Below are 21,949 nucleotides of genomic sequence, written 5' to 3' on the forward strand. Positions count from 1 at the left end.
GGGCATACTTAACCCATCTGCTTAAGGGGATGATTCCCAATGTCCAAATTATCTGATGATATTTTTGCTCAGATGTGCTCACACTTTAAATGAAAGACCTAAGTGAGCACTCCCAGTAGCCTTTTAAGACTTTCCTTTCTTTTGAGCCATTGAGTTATTTTAGTTGGTGGGTCATGATGACCCCTGGCCAGAAAGACCTTTTACCCAATCAGAGCTGATTCAGCACAGTTGCCGCTTTGGCTTTCCTTGTAGTCTATAAATTCTGTATTCTTTGTGTCCAATATCAGTGATGTGCTCTTTTTTAACCTCCCCATGCATCTGAGGTAATGCCCAGAAAATAGTACGACCTTTATCTTATCCCAAGTTCCTGCTGTGGGACCTTCTCTTGCAGTCCAAGAACTGGGTATCCATGGAAGGATATTTGGGTGGGCCTAGGTGTTCATTAGTGGTCACAGATGCCATCTCTCCCATAACTTGGGGTGGTCTTTGTTTGGCCAGTGATATGTGTACAAGCAGTTGCTTCCTTACACAGTATGCCACAGGAATAAGTTTTGCCTGGATGCATTAACCAGGATGAGTCCTCCAGACCTCACCTCTGTGAGGCCTGGGATTCATGCCATCCTGTTGCTCCATTCTGTTCTTATCTCATGGCAAAGTCCTTCCGTGGGCTGAGCACTGTTCAAGACAGGCAACTGTGCTCTTCAACTCCTTGCAATTCCAAAAAGAGAAGCAAAGCAAAATACATAGAAAAAGAACAGTAAGACACTAAATTGCTTAGGTAGACATATCTATATCTCAGGTAGACACATGTAAATGTCCTTTTATTGAATAAAGTTAAACACTAAGCATGGTAGAGGACCTTTTTCACTTCAGTGGGTAGTTTTAAGCATACTTTGCATAGTTTTAGAGGTCAGGATAACTGAAGGAGTTACAGTGAAAGAAGTGAGATATCATCTCTAAAATTATATTTGCTCATCTTTCAAGTAAATACTAATTTTATAATCTGTTCTTGTATCTCTTTGGCCTCTATAGGACTTTAAATATTTTACTTATCAAGTTTAACAATTTTAGTGGTTTTTAACTGGAATCTGCAATAGATCTTTACAAAAAACAAGGTGGTTTTAATTTTTTTTCCCCTCCTAAGGAAAACAAACTAAAACTGAATGTAGGAGGTGCAAAGTAGAGGAAGATACTAATGGAAATTTAAAGTTCTACTGAACAAAGTTATGGATAGATTGAAACTTAAATGAACTTAATTGTTCTTCCTGACTAAAATGACCCTTTGAAGGCATTTTAAAGCTTTCTGTTTCAAGCACAGCTCTTGCATACTAAAACTGGTATGTTGAACTTTTGAGGTAAAGCGCTAAAAAGTATTTCTTGTTTGTTGTCATATGTCAGGAGGAGTGTTTTGCCGCTCCCTGAGGGGCTCAGCCGTGCCCTGCGCTGGGGCCGCTGCAGGCGCTGGCACCGCCTGGGGCCGGGCGGGCAGCGCTGGCACAGCCCCGGCACGGCCCCGGCACGGCCTTGGCATGACTCCGGCTCCGCACAGGGAACGCAGGGCAGAGTTCCTAGTGCTGCCGCTGCCACTGCCCTATATATGATAGCAGGCTTAGCTCAGGTATATTAAAATAGCTTTTTATTATTTCCTTGTCCATGCGTCAGTAGTTCTCAGTAATGCAGAATTACATGCTATGTTCATACTTCATCTGCTATGAGTGCTTCACAAATACCACTTTCAAAACAGTGTAGGTGTTTCACTTCATGTACATCCAAGTCCATCCATCTAATTGCTTTCAAGTGCTTTACCCTTATGCAAATACTTTGCAAGTCTACTCATAAACTAATGCAAATATGAGTAGGGACAAGTAGCTGAATATTTTTTCCTCCTCTTCTGTCAAGTAAATGGAAGCTACATCTCTAATGGTATTGAGGTGTTTGAAGTAGCATGGTAAATGCAAAACACTGGGAATGTATGAATCATAGAACCACAGAATCTCCTGAGCTGGAAAGGACCCACAAGGCTTGAGTTCAACTCCTGGCCCTGCACAGAACCCCATGTGCCTGAGAGCATTGTCCAGTGCTTCTTGAATTCTGGCAGGCTAGCTTTACCTAAATAATTTAATGAAAACTATCTAGATTTGATACAAGAATGAATAATGTTATTAGACTTCTCCATTTTTCTTCTGCACATTTGTACTTGAGTCCAAGCCATTTATCAATTTGATGAGATCTGGTAAATGAGACTGAGGGGTCAATACACTTCTGATAGTCACAGAGGTAGGTTTCCTGATGCTGCTTTTCTCAGTATCTGACAAAATTATTTTTAAATTGTAGATTTTAATTTTTATTCTAGTAATCCTAGTATCAGTAGTCTACCATTTTGAAAATAATTTCTAAAATAGATAATTCTCATCTGTGTAAGCACATAGTGAAATAACATCTGTCAGTTGTCAGGAATATTTAGAAGGAAGATAGTCTAAATTACGAGCATACTTCTAGCAGGTGTAAAATCACCAATAGGATACATTTTACTACCTTTATGAAGAGCACCTATAGCTCTCTTGAGTGGTTTTATTTAGAGTTTGTATCTGATTATGCATTGTACTTAAAACAACATCATGTTTCGAAATAGTATAAGAAACTGGGAAATAGATTAATCTGAACTCTCTAGTTCTTTCCAGCTCAATTTATCTATTGGTTTTAGAATTTTATCTGCTTGTCATGAAAAAGATAGTCCAAAAGGGAAAGAACTGATAAAACTCAAATTATTTATATTCAAAGCCACAGCTCAGGAAAAGTAGAGTCCGCTTCATCACAGTACATTCATTCACTCAAGGAATTAAAAAACATAATATAAAAGAGAGCCTGACAAATGTTTGACCTATACCTTATTTGAAATTATAAATGTGTAAATAACCAATAGTTACAGCAGCAATTCAAAGGCTGATTCTCCTTAGGGGCTTTTTTTTTTTCCTTCTCTTGATTTTTTTTTTGTTAAATCAGATGCAGATGACCTTTTAAATATCCTGTATACACAGATAGCAAGGAAGATCTGGGAGTAATACTGTGGAAAAATTGGTGACTTGCAACAAAATACCCATGAGGGAGAGAGTTCTAAGAAGTTAAAAGTTGATGTTTACCCTTTTAAAATGTCTTTCTGCTGTAAGGTTTTTCTTATATTTATGAGTGGTTTTGTCTTTGAAGATAATTAAAATAAGCTGAAGCAAAAAGACTGTAATGGTAAGTTCTTCCAAAGTCTCTAATACCTTTTGTTTTGAGGCAGTAAGTATCTGAAGTCCTTGAAGACAGAGTAGGATTTGCTCGCAGGACTAAACAAACATCATTGTCCAACTCATCACTGTTACTTTCTCAGGAATTTCTAATTCTTGAGTTTTTTTAATAGCTCTTTACTTCAGAGCAGTAAAGGAGGACAGGACCACTAAGGAAAAAAATATCCTTTAATTTTATGATATTTTGGTCTTCAGTAATTTTAAATATATAACCCTAGATGAGTTCTTAATATTTTCAAGCCTGAGAACAGAAGCTGTCTTGTTTTTGTTTCAAAGATTGAATTCACAAATCACCCAAATGCTTGAAAGGCAGGTACAAAGGTACCGTACACATGTGAACACATTTTAGAGATTAGAAAATTATTAGTGAATAGTTAGGAGGTTTGGCATCCTAAAAAGGCATGCATAAACAGATTTATGCAAAGAGCTAGGTGGAAAATATGTGCTGAACAAAGAAAGATAATGTTCTGGGATATTCATGGTATTGTAGTTTTAAAACTAAGTTGCAAAGATTGCTGCCTGCACTGTATACTCAGATGACTGGGAATGCAAAATCTGAGTGGGAAAAGACTGCATACTTGCAAGAACATGTAGCAGCTGAAGAAAACCTTGGTGCTCAACAGCAATTCTGATCATCTCTTCTGTTCCCCTTGTCAAGCTTGTAGAAAAGCCTTGCTTCTTCATATTGGCTGTGCCTTTCATCTGTGTCCTAGGTCTGTGGTCTAAAGTCCAGTTATGCTACCTGGATTTAGAATTATTGTCTTACACACAAGGCAAACCTATATCAAATTAACTTTTCTGGTGACATTTTTATTAAGTAGTGTAGCTGCTCTCCCTTCCTCTGAAATTATATTCCTTCAGTTCTGACTTTCCTTTCATACTTGCCTAAGTATGTATCTGAAAGCAGTTGGGGGAGAAGACATAAGCAAATCAACTTACTCTTGTTATAAAGTTAGGAGTAATCATACTTCACTGCCAGTGTTTTGGTAATCTGAGGTTTTTTTGAGGTTCCTGTTGGGTTGTTTTTTCTTTTTTTTCTTTTTTTTTTCTTTTTTGTTTTTCAGAATGTTTGTACTTTGTTAATTCTCAAGCAAACTACATTTATTAACACAAGAGTAAACAGAGGTTGGAATGATGATTTGGAAAATGCCTGGGTGAAACTGGTGGCAAAAAGAAGCACAAAGACAAACAAACAGAAACCCACAAAAAACCCTTCTTTTTTTAGAAAAGTTTGGAAGACTGCATGATGCATTAGAAATGATAATATGGGATACTTTGTCTCTTTCACACTCAAGAACAGCTGAGAAAAGATGCAACTACTCTTTCTGACCCTTTGGTTTATGTTACAAAAGCGCTTTTCTTTGTTTTATTCCTAAAATGTTTTAATAGTTTTTTTAGTAATTATATGTAATTTAGAAGTACATATGTTACAATATTGGAATTAATAGAATAAATTACACTTGATATGCAGAAACATTAAGTAGTATTACAGATTTCTTCTTTCTATATTAAGAACTCCATTTTCTAATTGACAGCATTTGCATATCCATTTTGATGCATGACATTTGCTGTGAAGTATGCATAAATTCAAATTTCTAAATCTCTATGATGATGATTGTAAATTCCATTATAAATGGTATCTTTATGAATTAGAAATATTTAAGAAATATTATTTTAGAGTGAATATAATAATTAACAACTATTAGTACCTAGGCAATCTTGGATAGAAATTATCTATCTTAATACTAAATTATTAAAATGAGTTGATATTTTAAGTTTTGGCAGTGGGAAGATTGATTAATGCCGCTCTGTGAAAGGTGAAGTAAATGGGGGGAGAAAAAGAGAGTTCTATTTTTTAAATTTTGTTTTAACAAGTAGGAATTTAAAGAAATGTCATGAAAATCCATTTTGAGAAAGGAAACAGGAAAAATACATAGAGTAAGGCAGTGTTCCAAGTCATGTTACTAAAATTTAAGAAAAGTTTTAATGAAGTGAAAGTTGTTGTAAAAAGTGAAATTAATGAGGTAAGTAGAATATATGAGCTTCAGGAGAAGCCACATGGGTAGAGCCATACAGCAAATAAATACACCTATGAGGGGACAGAAAAAAACAACTTCTGTTAATTTATATATTTTTTTTTTATATTTAAATCTTTTACAGAACACTTTTGTACTTTTAAAATACCTGTCCCATGTTAGAACTACTGTGCAGAAATACAGCCACATTTTCACATATTTTTGCTACTGAAGATGCCATACAGGACTTAGAAATACCTCTAGCAATCAGCAGGATGTCTTAGGTCATTCAAAAAGGATAAGGAGACTGCTATATAAATAATACAGTTGGAATATAAGGAAACTGCTTCATTACCTATTTAGTTAGGTCAGGGTATGTGACAGACCATTCTCTATGTGTCAGGAGTGGCATGTTGTCTACAAAAAGCCAAGTAAAATAAATGGAAGAGCTAGAGGACTGCTGATGGCTGTGACACTGGAAAGAGCTGCACAGGATTAATCAAGGCTTGTCATTTAAGAATAATGGAAGAGATTTCAGTAATACTGATGTATTTCCTAGGAAAGGATAATGACATGCTATAGAAAACAAAGTCATTAAAAGAATAAGGAGTACTATTTCAAGTGCCATGTAAAAGTCTGTGTATCATAAAAGAGAATTAAGAAGTTTTCTAGGGATAGTTTAGAATTCTTTTTACTATCGAAAGAAGAAAGTAGGAGCAAATAATACACAAGGCAAGAGCTAAAGCTTCATGGAAATGAACTAATTCTGGGGGGAAAAAAAGAGAATGTAAAGGATTTCTTTTGTTCTACAGACAAAACATAAAACCCCACACAAAGAAAATCAAACACCAGCAGGCATAACTAATATAGTGTACTTTATTTGTAATTAGGAAAAAGGAGATTAAGTAAAGGGTGCTTTTGATGTCTTACAAATGTCAGCAAATGTCACAGAAGCTTTATGAAAATACTGGCTAGGCCTATCAGCTGATTACCAGAGTTCACCTAAGTTAGAAATAATTTTTCATCAGTGATGTAGTCCACAGAACACATTTTTTGAAACCAACAATTAACATGGCAGGGGAAAATAATTACTATGGAATACAGTTCTTAATTTGTATCACTCAAGATCATGATGGGCTTTTTGTCTCCAGTAAAAGTATTTGAGGAATAGAATTCACTGGGGCTGATGATGCTGTCCTTTTGTACACACCATAACATGTAATTCTCTGTATGATTTGTGCCAAGATTTACACCCAAATCTGATTATTTTGGTATTTTGCACTCTGATAGTGGAATAAAATATGCTGCTTTGGTGGAAAAAGTTTTAATTGTAATTATGGCTATGTACACAGCTAGTATAGCTAGTATTAATAGAAACATTATTAAATTCAATTAAATTTCCTTATGTGCTTGTAATTCCCTACACAATCGGGGTGCCTACAAGGTGTCTACAAGGAATCATTGTGGATAAATCCCCAAACTGTCTCCAGGAACTTAGCATGCTAGGATTCCACTCCTAAATACTGTATGGTAAAGCATGAGGTGTGGGTAATAAACACAATGAGTTAAAGACCTGCATGCAGCTGCAGTACTCTGATTTTGTTGGGAACATGGATATTTGGTGGAATTACTTGCTTGACTGAAGCACTGAAATGGAGGTATACAGACTCTTTAGGAAGGATGGGAAGGGAAGATAAAGAGAGGGAGTTGCCCTATGTGTGACAGAGCAGCTAGAGCACATGAAGCTCTGCTTGGGGATGGGAGAGGAGCCAATGGGGAGTTTATGGATTACGATTAAAGGGAGGGCAGGCAAAGGTTACATTATAATGGGTGCTTGCTACAGGCCACTTGACCAAGAAGAACAAGTGGATGAGGCTCTCTAGAAACAGATAGAAGTGGCCTCACATTCACAGCAAGCCAAGAGGGGAGATCTTTCCTCTTTGCTCCACACTGGGAGGGCCATGCCTGGAGTGCCGTGTCCAGTTCTAAGCATCCAAGGACAAGAAATGGACACACAGCAAAGAATGTTTAAGGCATTGGAGCATCTCACCTATGAGGAAAGGTTGAGAGAGCAGCAGCAGTCTGCACCAGAGGAGAGAGGGCTTGGAGCTCTTATCAATGTACGCGAACATCTGCAGGGAGGGGACAAAGAGAACAGAGCCGGGCTCTTTCCTGAGATGCCCAGTGACAAGACCAGAGGCAATGGGCACAAACCAAAAGGCAAGAGGTTCCTCTGAACATCAGGAAACACTTTTGTCCTGTGAGGGTGATAGCACTGGCACAATCATTCTGCAATGTTATTTTATGTAATGATTTAAATTACAACTACTTTACTTACTAACTGGTATGTACATAGGATTTTTCTTCAGAATAGTGTTCCCTAGAATAACAGATTTCAGAATTTACTAAAAGAAGAGAAAAACTTGATGGAAAAATTTATTTATAATAAAATAATTTTTGTTTATTAATAACCCCAAATGTACAATTTGTTCTTACAACCACGCTTTTGTGATTGATGCAGAGAGCATAGGAATAAATGGTGATTTTTCCTTTAAAACACCTTCAACCTAAACAGACAAACCCCTATGTTTTAAAATACATGAAGCTATCATGAATTCAGTGAAAGAAAAATATGTTTTAGCATATTTGCCTTCCTAGGCTGTTCCTTGGTGGAATAGAGAGATTGTTCTGGAAGTTACTTATTCCTTTATACAATATTTAGTACCAATTTTCATTTTAGTCAAAAAACAGGCAAAAAACACAGCACATACAAACCATGGATATTAACAAAAACCTCCAACCAAGTCTGAGGAAAAGCTTACCAGGTATTTTTTTATTCTGAGACCACAGGACAGAGACTACTCGTAGAAGATGGAATGTAGGCTTGTGCCATATTGATTTCAGTAGGAGGAGAGCCAATGTTTCTTCATTCAGTCCAGTGTTTTAATGAATGGGGACCTGAACAACTGCCATGGGTCAGGACTTTTTTCATCTCTTTAACACAAGAATCCCCTTCTGCTTACTCATACCCAGACAGGTATTGGAGTTGCCGGGAAATAAGGGCACTTCAAGTCTACTGGCACTTCTCTGCTTTCTGTCTTTACCAGATATACAGACTTTATTTATTACATAAAAAATGGAAGACAATATGCATATTGCCTTATGCAAGAACTTTTTGGTGTATTAAATTCAATTAGTCTCTCAACTTAGTGCAATGATTGTGTGTCTTCTGGAGTGGAAGCTACAACAACCTAATGAAGCTGAAACTTTTTTGTTCTAACTCTCTGAACATCAGCTAAAGACCTTGGCTTGAGGAGGGAGATTGGCTATTGGCATATTGACTTAGTGCATCTCTGAAAGACCTTTTGCTGCTGCTGCTCATATGATGTGTCTTAAAAAAAAGTCCAGCCTTTCTCACCTGAAATCCTACAATGTTTTGTCAGTGACAAGACTATTTACCTTCTCTGGACTTGACTCTTCCCTTAAAAATAATCTACAATAAGAGGAAAAGGATACAAATCTAGTGATTGTTGTATGGTTATTTTCTGGAAATTGAGAATCCTCCAGATTATATCAGTAATGAAGATTGTAGGGAGCTGTGAAAATTATAATTCTATCTATGTGATAGATATTTCATTCAGGGATGTTGAAAGAAATGCTAAAAAAGTATATTAATTTTAATTTATGTCTTACCATTTTAAAGCATTGTTGAGAACAAACAAATGTTTTGAACACCAAGGAACTACTATTAAATTTATCACTAAAAATGGTGGAAAATATTTTTATCTTTCCTTTTGATAATGAATCAAGTTAAGCAAACACAGTCTGAAAATAGCCTGCACTGCAGACTGAAGTTTTCATTTCTGTTTCTTGCAAAAGAATTTCAGAGTACTCCTCATCTTACATTACTTGTTGTGCTTCCAGTTTAGTTTGCTGATCCCTTATCTTTCCCAGTCTCCTGAAGCATTCTTTTTGAAATCTGCCTTTTTCCTTTCTGCCTGTCTTCTCTTAAATAATACACAATAGCACAGTCCTGGCAAACTGACAATATAACTGAGTGAGAAAATTTAATGCGTGACATGTCTGAATAAAACTTGGTGCAAATTACAGAATCACTGAAAAGAGTTGCTTAAAATGTTACTTTTTAGATACATTTGAATAAGCTAACTTCTTTGGCGAATAAAATGTGGTTTAAAGCCAGGACTGTTACATCTGTCAACTGTGAGAATACCACACGGGATATGAGATGGTCTGAAAATCTTCAACAGAAAGTGCAGCTCCTGTTAAACCACTGCATCATTTAATAGTTCAGTTTGTGATGCTTAAAATAAATATTAAATTATTAATATTAAAATAAATATTGTGGGAATTCTGTATCAATTATTTTCTGTTGACTTCATGTCAAATCTTCCCACTGTTGTGATTATGATTAGAGACACAATCATTATTATTCAACTAAGTATCCAGTCAAGTTGCTAATATTAAATGCACACTAGAACACTGAATGAAATGGCAAGTGCTTCTATGGTGTATTTTGGCTTCACATTGCTAATATAATCACTTAGAAAAATGCTATTAGGTTACAATTTGCCTTGAAATTTAGCCTAAGAATTAGGAGATTCTGGACTTGTTTGTATAAAATCTAAGAGATAGAGTAATTCAAGAGTGTACTGAGATCTCATTATTTCTATGATACTAAGATTAAATTGAAATATTGACACATTGCCAAAGAAAGGAGAAAAAAATTTCTGCATTATACAATTAAAAATGACTACTATAATGTAAGAGATTAAGAGTACATTTAATAAGTTAATATTAAAATAGTCTGTTATTTTGCAAACACTACAACAAATTTTAAACTGTATTGGAAAGTGTTCTATAATTACAGTATATTAAATTAAGATGAGAAATAACTTGAACTGCATTAATGCCTACAGTGAGTTTTCTAACTAGAGGGAAGTTTCTTAAAGCACTCATATCTGGTGTCTATTTCTTTGAATACCAATCACTGAAAAATCATAGAAAGAGTTCTGAATCAGAAATTGAAATAGAAATATGTGCGACAAATCTTAAAGTCTTTATCTCTCATTGTCATGAATAATTTTGAATTCCAGAAGTAGCTTGTATGATAAAATAGATCTGACTAGCCCAATCTTCCCTCTGGTTTTCACAGTAGTGTCTTGTTGCTTTTTGGTGAGAATAGGATTAACACTTTGTATGCTATCAGAAAAAAAAAGTCCATCAACTTTATACTCATTTTGAGAGCTTCAGAATTGCATGGATTTCATGGGGGAAGATGGGGAGAAATCCCAAAATCCTGAGTGGACAGGTTTTATTTGAATAATTAGATTTTAATTAACACGGATTTCCTGTGTTGTAATTTTTGAAGCAAAATTACTATGTTGTTCAACTAAAGTCTTCTGAAAGTATTTTTACAATCATCTTTTACAGATCTAAAAAGTTCTTGAGCTGAATTTGATTGGGGCATCTTTTCATGACCTCATTTTATGGTTTCATTTACCCTAAAGAAGAATGTAATATGTTCATTAACCCTGTGTTTTTCCCACAAATGAAGAAAAAGTAAATCTATCTCTTAAAACCTGTTTTTGTGTCTGTCTTGGATTGCTAATTAAGTTTCATTTTTAAGTATTCACATAACAATCCATTTTGTTGTCCTCTGTAATTATTATCTTCCATTTAAAAAGATCTTCCTTTTTTATTTATATGAAATCCTTCTGGTTTAAAGAGTTTGTTCAACCAATTTAGATAGAAGATATGCAAAAATGTCTTTCATGGTAATTGAAATTACTGTATGATGAAACAGGGCTATATAAAATAATACCAACTGACATTTTGATTTCCTATAAAGTGAGAAAAAATATGCATAAAATACACATATCAGTGCAGCTGAAAAGGGAGGTATTTCTGTGGAAGAACAGCAAGAAATTCAGGAGTTTGCAAAATATCAGTGACAGATATGAAAACAAAACCACATCTTCACAGCTGATCATTTTGTGCAATGAAATTGCTAAACGAAACAGATGTCTTTCCATTTCTCAGCTTGGCTGACATGAATCACAGATGCCCATTAGCTAAAATAACTATAGGAAACACTTTATGCTAAAAGTAGCAGAGAAATATTTCACAGAACATTTTTTTAGTATTTGAGTAAAATGAAAAAAAATACTCTGCAGCACTGATTGACGAAGGGCATTTTGGAGTCAGGTAATGATTCACCATACAGGGCTGTGAAGCACCTTGGGCAGACTTTAGTAACATCTGGACTGAAATAAGAACTGAAAAAACAAAATGGGAGGTATTGTCTCTTGTTGTTTAACTATACTACACATTTTCACCCCTTGAATTATGTCTGGAAGATGTGCTCATTTTATCTATAGCTTTGTGTTTCCTGATTACTCAAAAGACTTGAAAGGTTATTCTGAATTTGAAGTTTTTCTACCATAACCCTGGACTCTTATGTATATACATATAATTTTAATTGTATTACCAAACCAAAGGCATTATTATTATTTTTTTTAAGAACATAGTTTCATAGCTTAAAGTGTTCTTCTAACTGTGTAGGTTTGTATTCCTTTTATGTTACTGTGAAGTGCAACCCTTGGCTCCCTACAAGTCTTTATGTGGATGTCTCAAAGTCCTATATTCAGCTTCCTTTCCAGACTTTTGGCTAATATATGTGTGGGGAAAAACAAACAAAAAAAAAGTCCCCAAATCACACAGACAAAAAAAAAAAAAAAAAACCACACAAGTAGGAAGTTTGAATTTGGCAGAGGTAATAAGTTAATGATTTTGTGGGCATAAAAACCATTTTTAAATCACCTTACTAAGACTTACGCATAGCTACAGGGCAGGAAATGGAAAATCATCAACAATGACAGTGCCTTACATATTAGACAAATAACTACTGTAAAAGATCTTTGCATGCTAGATTGGATCTAAATATAGTTGTTCAAAAACTTCATATTTTTAGTGCAGGGATTTTCTTAGTTTTCTGATTTAGTTTTCTTCACCACACTGTTAAGGCTTCAAGTGCCCAGCAATATTTTAAGGCACCAGAATATGATTATTGGGATTTCTAAATTATTTTAAAAGTTCCTGGCATGGTTTTGCTAAATATCACTTTCCAGAACAATTTCCATGCATCATGTGTATGTTAAATTTGGCCAGACACTCTTGCTGGGAACTGTTTACATGGAGTTATTCTGTTCTGGAGATTATGTATTAGAATGGATTTTGCCAGGCTGCTTACTGGTTTCTGAGTCAAAGGACAGGCACTGCAGCACCAATACGCTATTGTAAACTTTTGCAAGAATTAATAATACCAGACCTGGGTTAGGAAAGCATCTGGGAAAACTGCAATGTGCCCATTTAAAGATCCCACTCAAACAGGACCCTATTTTATATTTCTGTCACAGGTCTAAGGAAGAGCAGGCTTTTATCGTGCTCTTCATCATTCTGCCATGAAAACATTTCATAGAGTGGTCATGGACCAGCAGTGAGTTCCTAGGACCAAAATGTTTTTGAAATGAAATTATATTCCAGGAAGACATGGAAAAGAAAGCACTCAAGGACTACTTAGACTAGATGACTTTATAAAATGGAACACAACTTGGAAGATACTGTCAAGTCCCTTACAAAGAAGGGTGAAAGGGTTAATTGGAGGCATGAAAGGTCACAATTTTTGTGGGCCATCAGGGGAGGGATTAAAGTTCACTTTAAAAATTCATTCCTCAAAAAAGGTGTGAGAATGGCTTGCAACCTTCAGTTTGAAGTCATCAAGAGAAACAGAAGGAAAAGAAAAATATTTATTTGCAAAGGATTTTTCTTAACATCTGTCTTCCTACTCTTTGTGTTTGGTGGAGTTTCATATTTTTTTATTTGTTGTAGAATGAAAAGAAACAGTAAGAAAATACTCACTTTGTAAAGTAAACATGCACGTGTGTAGTGTAAGCAAAGTTTAATAGGTCTAAATACTTTCATGTAGAAAATCAAAGTTCAGAACATGATAGTATTCAAATTTCTACCATCAAGGCTTTGATCCAAGATGCCTGGTGAGTTCTGTCTGTTCCACATATATCAAGTCTGTGGGAAATATTCAGTGTTTGAAAATTTTTCACAACATCAAGTCTGTGGGAAAAATTCAGTGTTTGAAAATTTTTCACAACATAGAAGTCTACTGTTTGACTTTGGCTTATCCCACCAGTCCACTCTGTATGTTTGGTTTCAGCACAAAAGACAAGGAAAGACAAATTCAAAACCAGAATAATTAAATATTTTTACTTCTAATACTTGAAACAGATGCTATGGAAGACAATATGAGGGCATCATAGATGAAAAAGAGAAATATTTTCATGGCTGCATAGCAAGGCGGGTATTTATACTGTGCTACATGTATAACATTTTTCATGATCTGAAATGGAGGCTTAAATTAACAAAAACTCTTCACATGACTAAATATAATCTTCCTGTGGATCTAATCAATGCTGTTATTACATGTGCAAATAGCTATTTTTAGAAGAAAATAATGCACCAGTTCTTAAACTGGAATATTTCTTGGGTGTGAGTTAAAAAAAAAGTATTTGCATTTCAGTTTTGTTATAGGAGCTTCTACTTTATTTGATCCTTCTGCTGAACTCAAAACTGAGTTTACTAAAAAGAATATATTTCATGGTGAAAATAAATCTGAGTGCCAGATTCTTTCAGTTAATTATGGAACCAATGAGATTGGAAGGACCTTTTCAACAAGGTGTTTAGAGAAATGATGCTAAATGTATCCAAAAGATCTAATGAGCCATCATCCATGTGGCTGTGCTGAACAACAAAGCATAGTTGAATAATTTTCCATATAAAGGCAGTCAGGACTGCAAGTTCTATATGTAAAGTTAAGCTTTATACAACTTAAATAATGGGTGTTAAATCAATACAAAATGCTTAATAAATTTGAGTGTTTTTCCTTTAGTCTGTTTACCTTAGTTGATGAAGTGCAAGTGATAATGACTTAAAATTAAATGGTCCCCAACTTGGGAGGAGTATAAATAATATGAAATGAAATTTAAAAAAAAAAATTATTTCATGAAACCACTGGTTCTGTTTCCCTTAATTGTCTTGTATTTAGCCATGTTCTTTATCTGCTTAGTGAATTTACAACTAGCACAGCAGTTGTGAATTTTTAATAGGATCTCTTCAAGGAAAGAAAAGGTCAGAATTAACATAAAAATCTTCTTGAAGATTGTGGTGCAGAGGTTTCTTAGCAGAGAACAGGTGTTGCTGCAAAAGCAAAATCTTCCAGAGCAGCCAAGTTGAAAGATTCTTGGAACTAAGTTAGGAAACTGGCTGTCAGTCAGTGGTGAATAAAAATTACTTTCTTAATGGTATCAACCACATATGTTGCATACAGAATAACTTAAAATATAAAAATGGTATTTAAAAACAACCATTCTTTTCATTGCTTCTAAACAAAGGACTGTCTTTTTCCATTTCAGCTTCATTCTGACCAGGATAAAGGAGATGGATCTCTCAAATACATTTTGTCAGGAGATGGGGCTGGTACTCTTTTTATAATTGATGAGAAAACAGGAGATATTCACGCAACTCGGAGAATTGACAGGGAAGAGAAAGCCTTTTACACCCTGCGTGCCCAAGCTATCAACAGAAGAACTTTGAGACCAGTGGAACCTGAGTCTGAGTTTGTCATCAAGATCCATGACATCAATGACAATGAACCAACATTTCCAGAAGAAGTTTACACTGCTAGTGTTCCTGAAATGTCAGTAGTAGGTGAGTTCTCTGTACTGAGGCACAAATGCCTTTTCTTCATTACTTAACAAATTATTTCCCCATCTTTTCAAGTCAGTCATGTGCAGAATTTTACCTGATGAGTTAAGTATTTTTCATTTTGACATATTTGTTCAGATACTGAAATGGCATTCAGAACCAGATTTTTATGATCTAAGATCTGTTTCTACTTGTATTATCCAAATTATTGGCTTTTCAATTCTTTGGAATATAAATATTATAGATAGTAGGCAATGGTGAATCATCCTCTCCTTAGGTACTGTTAGAATAAGATGACTAAATTAACCTTTTGAAAGCTCAATTTTTTTTCTTTCATTTTCACTGGAGGTTCGCAGTGGTGATAAGCACTGAATGGAGAGCTGTCTCCACTCCCTCTGTGGGTGAGGAGAATTATATATTGACTCATGCATTGTTGATGCACTGTCTGAAGGTAGACACCCTTTTACATTCTTTTCTTTCACTTTTTTACTGTATAGACAAATCCTCTTGTGCTGTCACTTCCCCCCTTAACTCCATTCACGAATGACACCTTCATGAATGTTAAACAGCTGTTTGAGTTAATCTTTTTTCTCTTTGCAATGTATTTTCAGTTCCTATCTTAAATACAAAGTTGTGGCCTGGATCATGCCAGGTGGTGAATTTTATAACCAATAACATTTTGGAATATGAGCTATTATTGATATCAGTACATACAATTCATGAAGAATAATTTTTAAAACCATAAATGTTTCTCAACATTTCTTTTTAAAATTAATAATTATTAATTCATTGTATAAGTGCAAAATTAAGAAAACAAACAGCGCATTCAATATAATTTTAGGCTATGATTACCATTTTAATCACTTCTACTGCCTGAATAGGTCAAACAGGTATTTTAGATTACTAGATTAGCCCGTTGCGATGGTAAATTTTTAAGATGTTTTATATATACAGGTATTGATGATTTAGTATTTAATTTCCAGGACCTTGGAAAATGCTAAAAGAGAAAAAAATACATAATTGAAAGAGAATGGCCTCAGCAAATCTGTGCAGCAATGTATGGAAGCATGATACTAATAGCTTTTTGTTCTTAATATTTCAATCTGCTTTCAGTTTGTGATTGAATCAGTTTTTAAAATTCCAGCATTCATCAAGTGGTTTTTATTGTAAAGGAAAATAAATTTTAAAAAGAAAGATAACGAAATCTGACAGATGATTGTGTAGGCCTGTACTGAAATCTCATAAAATCAGCCCACATAAAGAGGAGAACTGAAAAGTCTTCCACCTTTCTGTTCCAAAATCTAACAAAGTGTAATACAAATTTACTAACATCCTGGTCAGTTTTCTAAATTTCCATAAATATATACAGCTTTAGGCAGAGCATCTTGAAAGTGCATCCTGAAAGAACATTTCTGGAGCATTTTCTAGAGAAGCATTTGGCAAGATTACAGGAGGGTTGAAAAAGTATGTCTCAGAGTTTCAATTTTATTTCTCATGTGTTTTCTGTAAATTCCAAAATTCATTGCTTAAAACATGATTAGAAAGATATAAGAAAATTACTCAGTGTTTTCATTAAAAATTATGTTATTATATAATACTAAGTTGTAAACTATTGTTTCTTCATTTCATCAGTCTCAATTCCATAAAGAACATTTTTTTTCTTCAGGTATTCTCAAACATTCAAGGCATTCTTTCAGTGCTTCTAAAGTATTCAGATTACAAGGTTCCAGTGTATCTGCACAGCTGTACATAGACCATAAAATTTTGAAACTGCAAAATGTCAGCATTAAAACAACAAAAAATTGAGATAACATGAAAAGAAAAATATTTAGAAAACAATAATTTATAGAAAAAAAAAAAGAGCAACAAAAACACCAGCTTGGGTGTTAACCTTGTATCTTGCATAAATAGCTGTGCAGAAACAAATGGACTTCATTTTGTCAATAGAATTATAATAATTAGGAGAATTATAACCAGTTCAAAACTATCATGTTCCTGGATTTTATAAATGCAGTCATTCAGCTTCTAGAGTGACTGACTGTCTACCTGATAGGTAGCATTTCTTTTAGCTTTATTACTTTTAGCTTTATGTCTGCTCCCTATAGGTTTATATTCATCTGTGGTCCATGAGAGAATGACGTGATTTTATAAAGTATTCATCAAAGTTGATTCATTTCTTCATAACACTAATTTAATTCTCCAATTTAAAAAAATCTACTCAGTAATCTGAAAACTAATAGCCAAGCAAAGAAGAGGAGAAATCTTCTAAAAGAATGAGCTGCATAACACTTTTGAGAAAAACAGAACTAATCAGAAATTGTGAAGTCATTATCTTAAAATTCTTCTCATTTTGGTACCACAGTTATATATTGTCACATTATTATTACAAAATATTTTTAAATTAGTATTTTTTCTGGCATCATACAATTCAAGAATTTTTAGTACAGCAACTTACATGAGAAATTTATGAAAAAAGGAAGAATTAACTTTTTTTTTTACAATTTCACTTCCCCATTCAAAGGAAAATAGGAAGAAATTCCTACATTTCTCTATTTTTCTCTCTCTGGATTATTTTTTTTTATTTTAGTTATAGAATTGTGAGCAGCCCATTACTTGTCCAGTACTGTTGACCATGGGCTAAGAAACTGTCAGGCTTGATGTAAGGAATGCAGATAGAAATTGCAGTCTTGCATGTAATTGCACATTCCGTTGAATGTCCCCTGCAGTAGTCACTTCTGTGAGAAAGTAGAAACAGTTAATTTTTCTATAAATGTCTGCAAACATAAGATGAGTTTATGAGTTTATTATTTTCACAGTGATAGGTACCAGAAAGAGAAATTACAAAGCTAAATTACTATGGCCCTTACCTGAATAGAGATGAGTTATATGGCTCTATAAAAAGTGTGGTACTATCAGGACTGTAATATTTTCATTATCTAACCCAGGAGAGTCAACATGGTGTGGCATTATGCTCTATATTGGGAGTCTGAGAAAGAGAGATATTGCTGGAACCACACCCTGCCCTTCCTGGGTCAGACCTGCCAAGCAGACAGAACGCCATGTGATGGATTCCTGGTCCTCACCCTGTTACACTTCGCTGAATGCCGTGACGTCAGGGATAGGGGAGAATGGTGACAAGTTCCTGCCCAGTCCTGCAGGTGCATCTGTTCCATGACTACCTCACTGTCACAGGTGTCCTTGCAGGGGCAGTGCTGATCTCCCCTCTCTGCTGATTTGCAATAGGACACAAGAAAATGGAATGGAACTGTGTGAAGGGAAGCTCCGATCAGACATTAGGAAAAGGTTCTTCATCGAGAGATTGGTCACTGGAACACTGGAGCACTTTCCCCAGGAAAGTGTCAGAGTGTCTTGAATGCTTCTCTTAGTCATATGGTTTAGTTTTGGGTAGTCCTATGAGAAGCAGGAAGTTGGACTTGTGATCTTTATGGGTCCTTTCCAACCCAGTATATGATATGATTCCATGATAGCATTATCCACCAAAAATACATCAATATTTTTATAGGATGACTTGCACTCCTGCTACTATTGGTACATCTAAGTTCAGTAGATTACTATCAATCAGTTCTAAAGGCTGGACCACTAGACAGACACATAAACGTACCCAAACAATGTTTTCTAAGATACCAGTTTATTCAAACCAACTGCACAGGGAAAGATCCTTATATATAAAAGTAGAATTGTATAGTATAGTAAAATGGGGTGAAAAGAAAAATAAAATACATGACACTTTAACTATCAAAGGTGAAAGATGACCTTGTGCACATAGATGGTGCAGATAGAGATTTAATGTCATGCCTCTTATTGGAGGACAGAACTCTGGAACAATTCTCTTTGTTCATTGTTTCCAATTCCTGTGGAAGTTGTCATAATCTTTTATATTTATTTTCACCACAAAAGTGATGTTTCATAGATAATAAATATTTACTCTCTTTTTTTCTTTGTTATACTTTAAATCCATATCAGTCATTAATATGACCCAGGAAGGGCAGGGTGTGGTTCCAGCAATATCTCTCAACTTGTACCCGTGCCTTGTATTAATGTTGTGCTGTGACTGTTCTCAAAACCTTGGCCATCACCTGGGGGCTGCATTCTCTGTCCTGGTACTGAATATCAATGTTTCAAATGGGCTTAATCTTATCTCTACTTTAAGATATGTCAAAAAACCCCAAAAAAGTCAACTATTCTGCAGTTTTGCCACTGTGTTGTCTATTTCTACACATCTGTACTGCAGCTACAATGGTGAGGTGTTCATATGAACGTTGTATGTGCTTATCTGGATACCAGAAAGAAGACAAACATGGTATCATATCATACCAAGAGAATAATGAAATGCTTATATACCAAAAACTTGAAGTGATTGAAATGTGTGCACCGTTGGAACACAGGGTTTGCTCCATCCTGCAGTTTCTGTACTAGAAGGAACAATATGGTGATCAGGAAGTCAGAAAAACACTATTTAGTCTTTATCTACTCCATATGCCTCCATCCATAAACCTTATCAAGCATGATGTAGCCATACAGCAGCCTCTTTCAGACCACAAGAGCAGTTTTGATTTCTTCCTCCGGCTGTGGTACTAACCAGACATACACCGGAGGATATGGCCATTGCTATTATCAAATACAATGTCTTGACAAAGGCCCATAAATTCTTTGTTGTCTTGTTCATCTTTCTTTTGTTGCTTATTAAACATTGAAAAGGCAGACATAAATGGGCCGACTTCAGGATCTCGCAGCTGGGTCGATATCCGAGAAGACAACTTATTCTCCTGAAGTCTTTGTACTGATTACTGGATTTTCATCTTCTTTCACTTTTTCCTTTCCTTACTTTCAGAGTTTGTGACCCAGAATATTCTTACGGTTTTGACTACAGTCTTCTGCTCTGTCCATCATATTTTTTACCTATCTCTTTCTGCTCATTTGGAGATTTCTTTTCAGCACTGCAGATAGTCTATTTTCCTCTAGATGGATTTTCCTGTGGAATTTGCCTATTAGTGTATTTTAGAAAAGTTTTCAGAACTTTCTATTTAGACCTCTTTTTATATACCTATATATTTTCACAGCCTATATATTCTATAATCATTCCTTATCCTTATTGCATCTTGTAACTTTTCTGCTTCTAAATTTGGGATATCGATATATGATTCAGAAGAAGTGACCTCCTTCTGGGTTTACATGTGATGTACAGGGTGGCCTGTTGGTCTGTCATCTCTACCTCTTGTTAGATGTTTTTCTTTCTTTTTAGACAGCAGTTAGAGCTGCTTAACTTTTTACCCTAGCTTCTTCTATACTCTCTCATTAGTGCTATTCACCAGTTCCCAATGCTTAGTCCTCTGTGCTGTGGAATTCATCTTACAACACTTCCTTCTGGTTTCCTACTAACAAAGATATTTCAACATCTTTTTTTTTCATATGAAGTTCTCTCAACAAACCCTTTTCCATCTTCTGACTTAGGACATTTCAAAAACCCAAATTGGGATTTTTTAGTTTTCTTAAAGGATTTTATTTCACTCTGCACACAAATCCTGCCATTAGGAAATGAAACAAAAAGCTTAAAAAAAAAAAAACCAAAACAAAAACCCACCAAGCTAAAACATTTTTCCTTAAAAAGGACATCTTAAAAGAATTGAAATCATCCACTCCTGTGCTTATTTGCACCTTATTGTTTTCTAAGTTACAGGACTACTTTGTAGTCAAAGATCTTTCTGACATTGAGTTCTCTGAACATGCAGCCCTTTTCAGCTCTTTTCTGTATTCTGCAGCTAGAAATAGATTATTTCAGAGGAAAACATGTGTCATTATTTCTGGGGAAAATAGGTGTCATTATTTCCTGTCTTCTCCACTAAAAACAGCAGAAAATTTCTATTAATTTGGCTTGTTATTTGTATGGATAATTTACTATAGAGGGTACTTGCTCTAGTTAAGTATCACATAACTCAGCTGGGAGTAAAGAAAACAAAACCTAAGTTTAGAATCCAGCTCTACAGTGGATATTTTGTGGATTCCTTTTCCTAGATAATTATTTCCAGTGATTTTTATCTAATATGTATGCATCATAAGTGAATTGTGAGGTCAAAGTCATTAATACTTGTATTGTGTTTGAAGATGCTTGCAGAAAACAGCAGCAAGGGCCAAATATATTAATTACCGTTATAGTCCTAAACTCTAGGGAGAGTCAAACACTATAATTAAAGTTATGTTAAAATATGCCTTCTGAGGACTACAACAATCTGCCAAAAGACTGTTTGTTTCTGGGCCAAGTTTACCACTGTTGAATTCTAGTTCATGGTATGTAAAATAGGCAGAAAATAACAGAATGCACTGGTGTGTTAATAATAACATAGATGGTGCCTTATTCATAGATTTATAGAATGGTTTGAGCTGGAAGGGACCTTAAAGATCTTCTAGTTACAACCCCCCTGCCATGGCAGGGATGTAACCTACTGACCTCGTTGTTCTGAATGCCATCCAACCAGGCCTTGAGCACTGCCAAGGATGGGACAGCTAAAGCTTCTCTGGGAAACCTGTTCCAGTGCCTCACCACCCTCACAGTAAAGCATTTGTTCTTTATATCTAATCTAAACCTGGTGTCTTTCAGTTTGAAGCCATTCCCCCTCGTCCTATGCCCTTATAAAATGCACATCTCCATCTCTGCTGTATGTAATCACTGTCTCCTTTATGCATTGCTACAGAGTTCAGATTAGGCTTTAAATTCTGAAGGTCAAAGACCAGCTTCATCAGAAGCAACCTGTGACTATGTAAAAGACAGAGCAAGATCTAGACCAAGTGATGATTACTAAGTGATCTGTGCACTGCAGTTTTTAAGCCCTG

The 21,949-nt window shown here is 35.1% G+C and overlaps 1 protein-coding gene across 1 annotated transcript in view; it reads left to right on the forward strand.

Moving 5' to 3' along the window:
* CDH10 (cadherin 10) overlaps window positions 1-21,949 on the forward strand; it is a 91,961-nt gene that overhangs the window by 44,054 nt on the left and 25,958 nt on the right. The window contains exon 3 of the mRNA XM_059854363.1: window positions 14,809-15,103. Within this exon, the coding sequence (XP_059710346.1) occupies window positions 14,809-15,103 (295 nt within the window). The remainder of the gene's footprint in view (window positions 1-14,808; window positions 15,104-21,949) is intronic.

The sequence above is a fragment of the Haemorhous mexicanus genome, chromosome 1, assembly GCF_027477595.1.
Source record: "Haemorhous mexicanus isolate bHaeMex1 chromosome 1, bHaeMex1.pri, whole genome shotgun sequence".
NCBI classification, from domain to species: Eukaryota; Metazoa; Chordata; class Aves; order Passeriformes; family Fringillidae; genus Haemorhous; species Haemorhous mexicanus.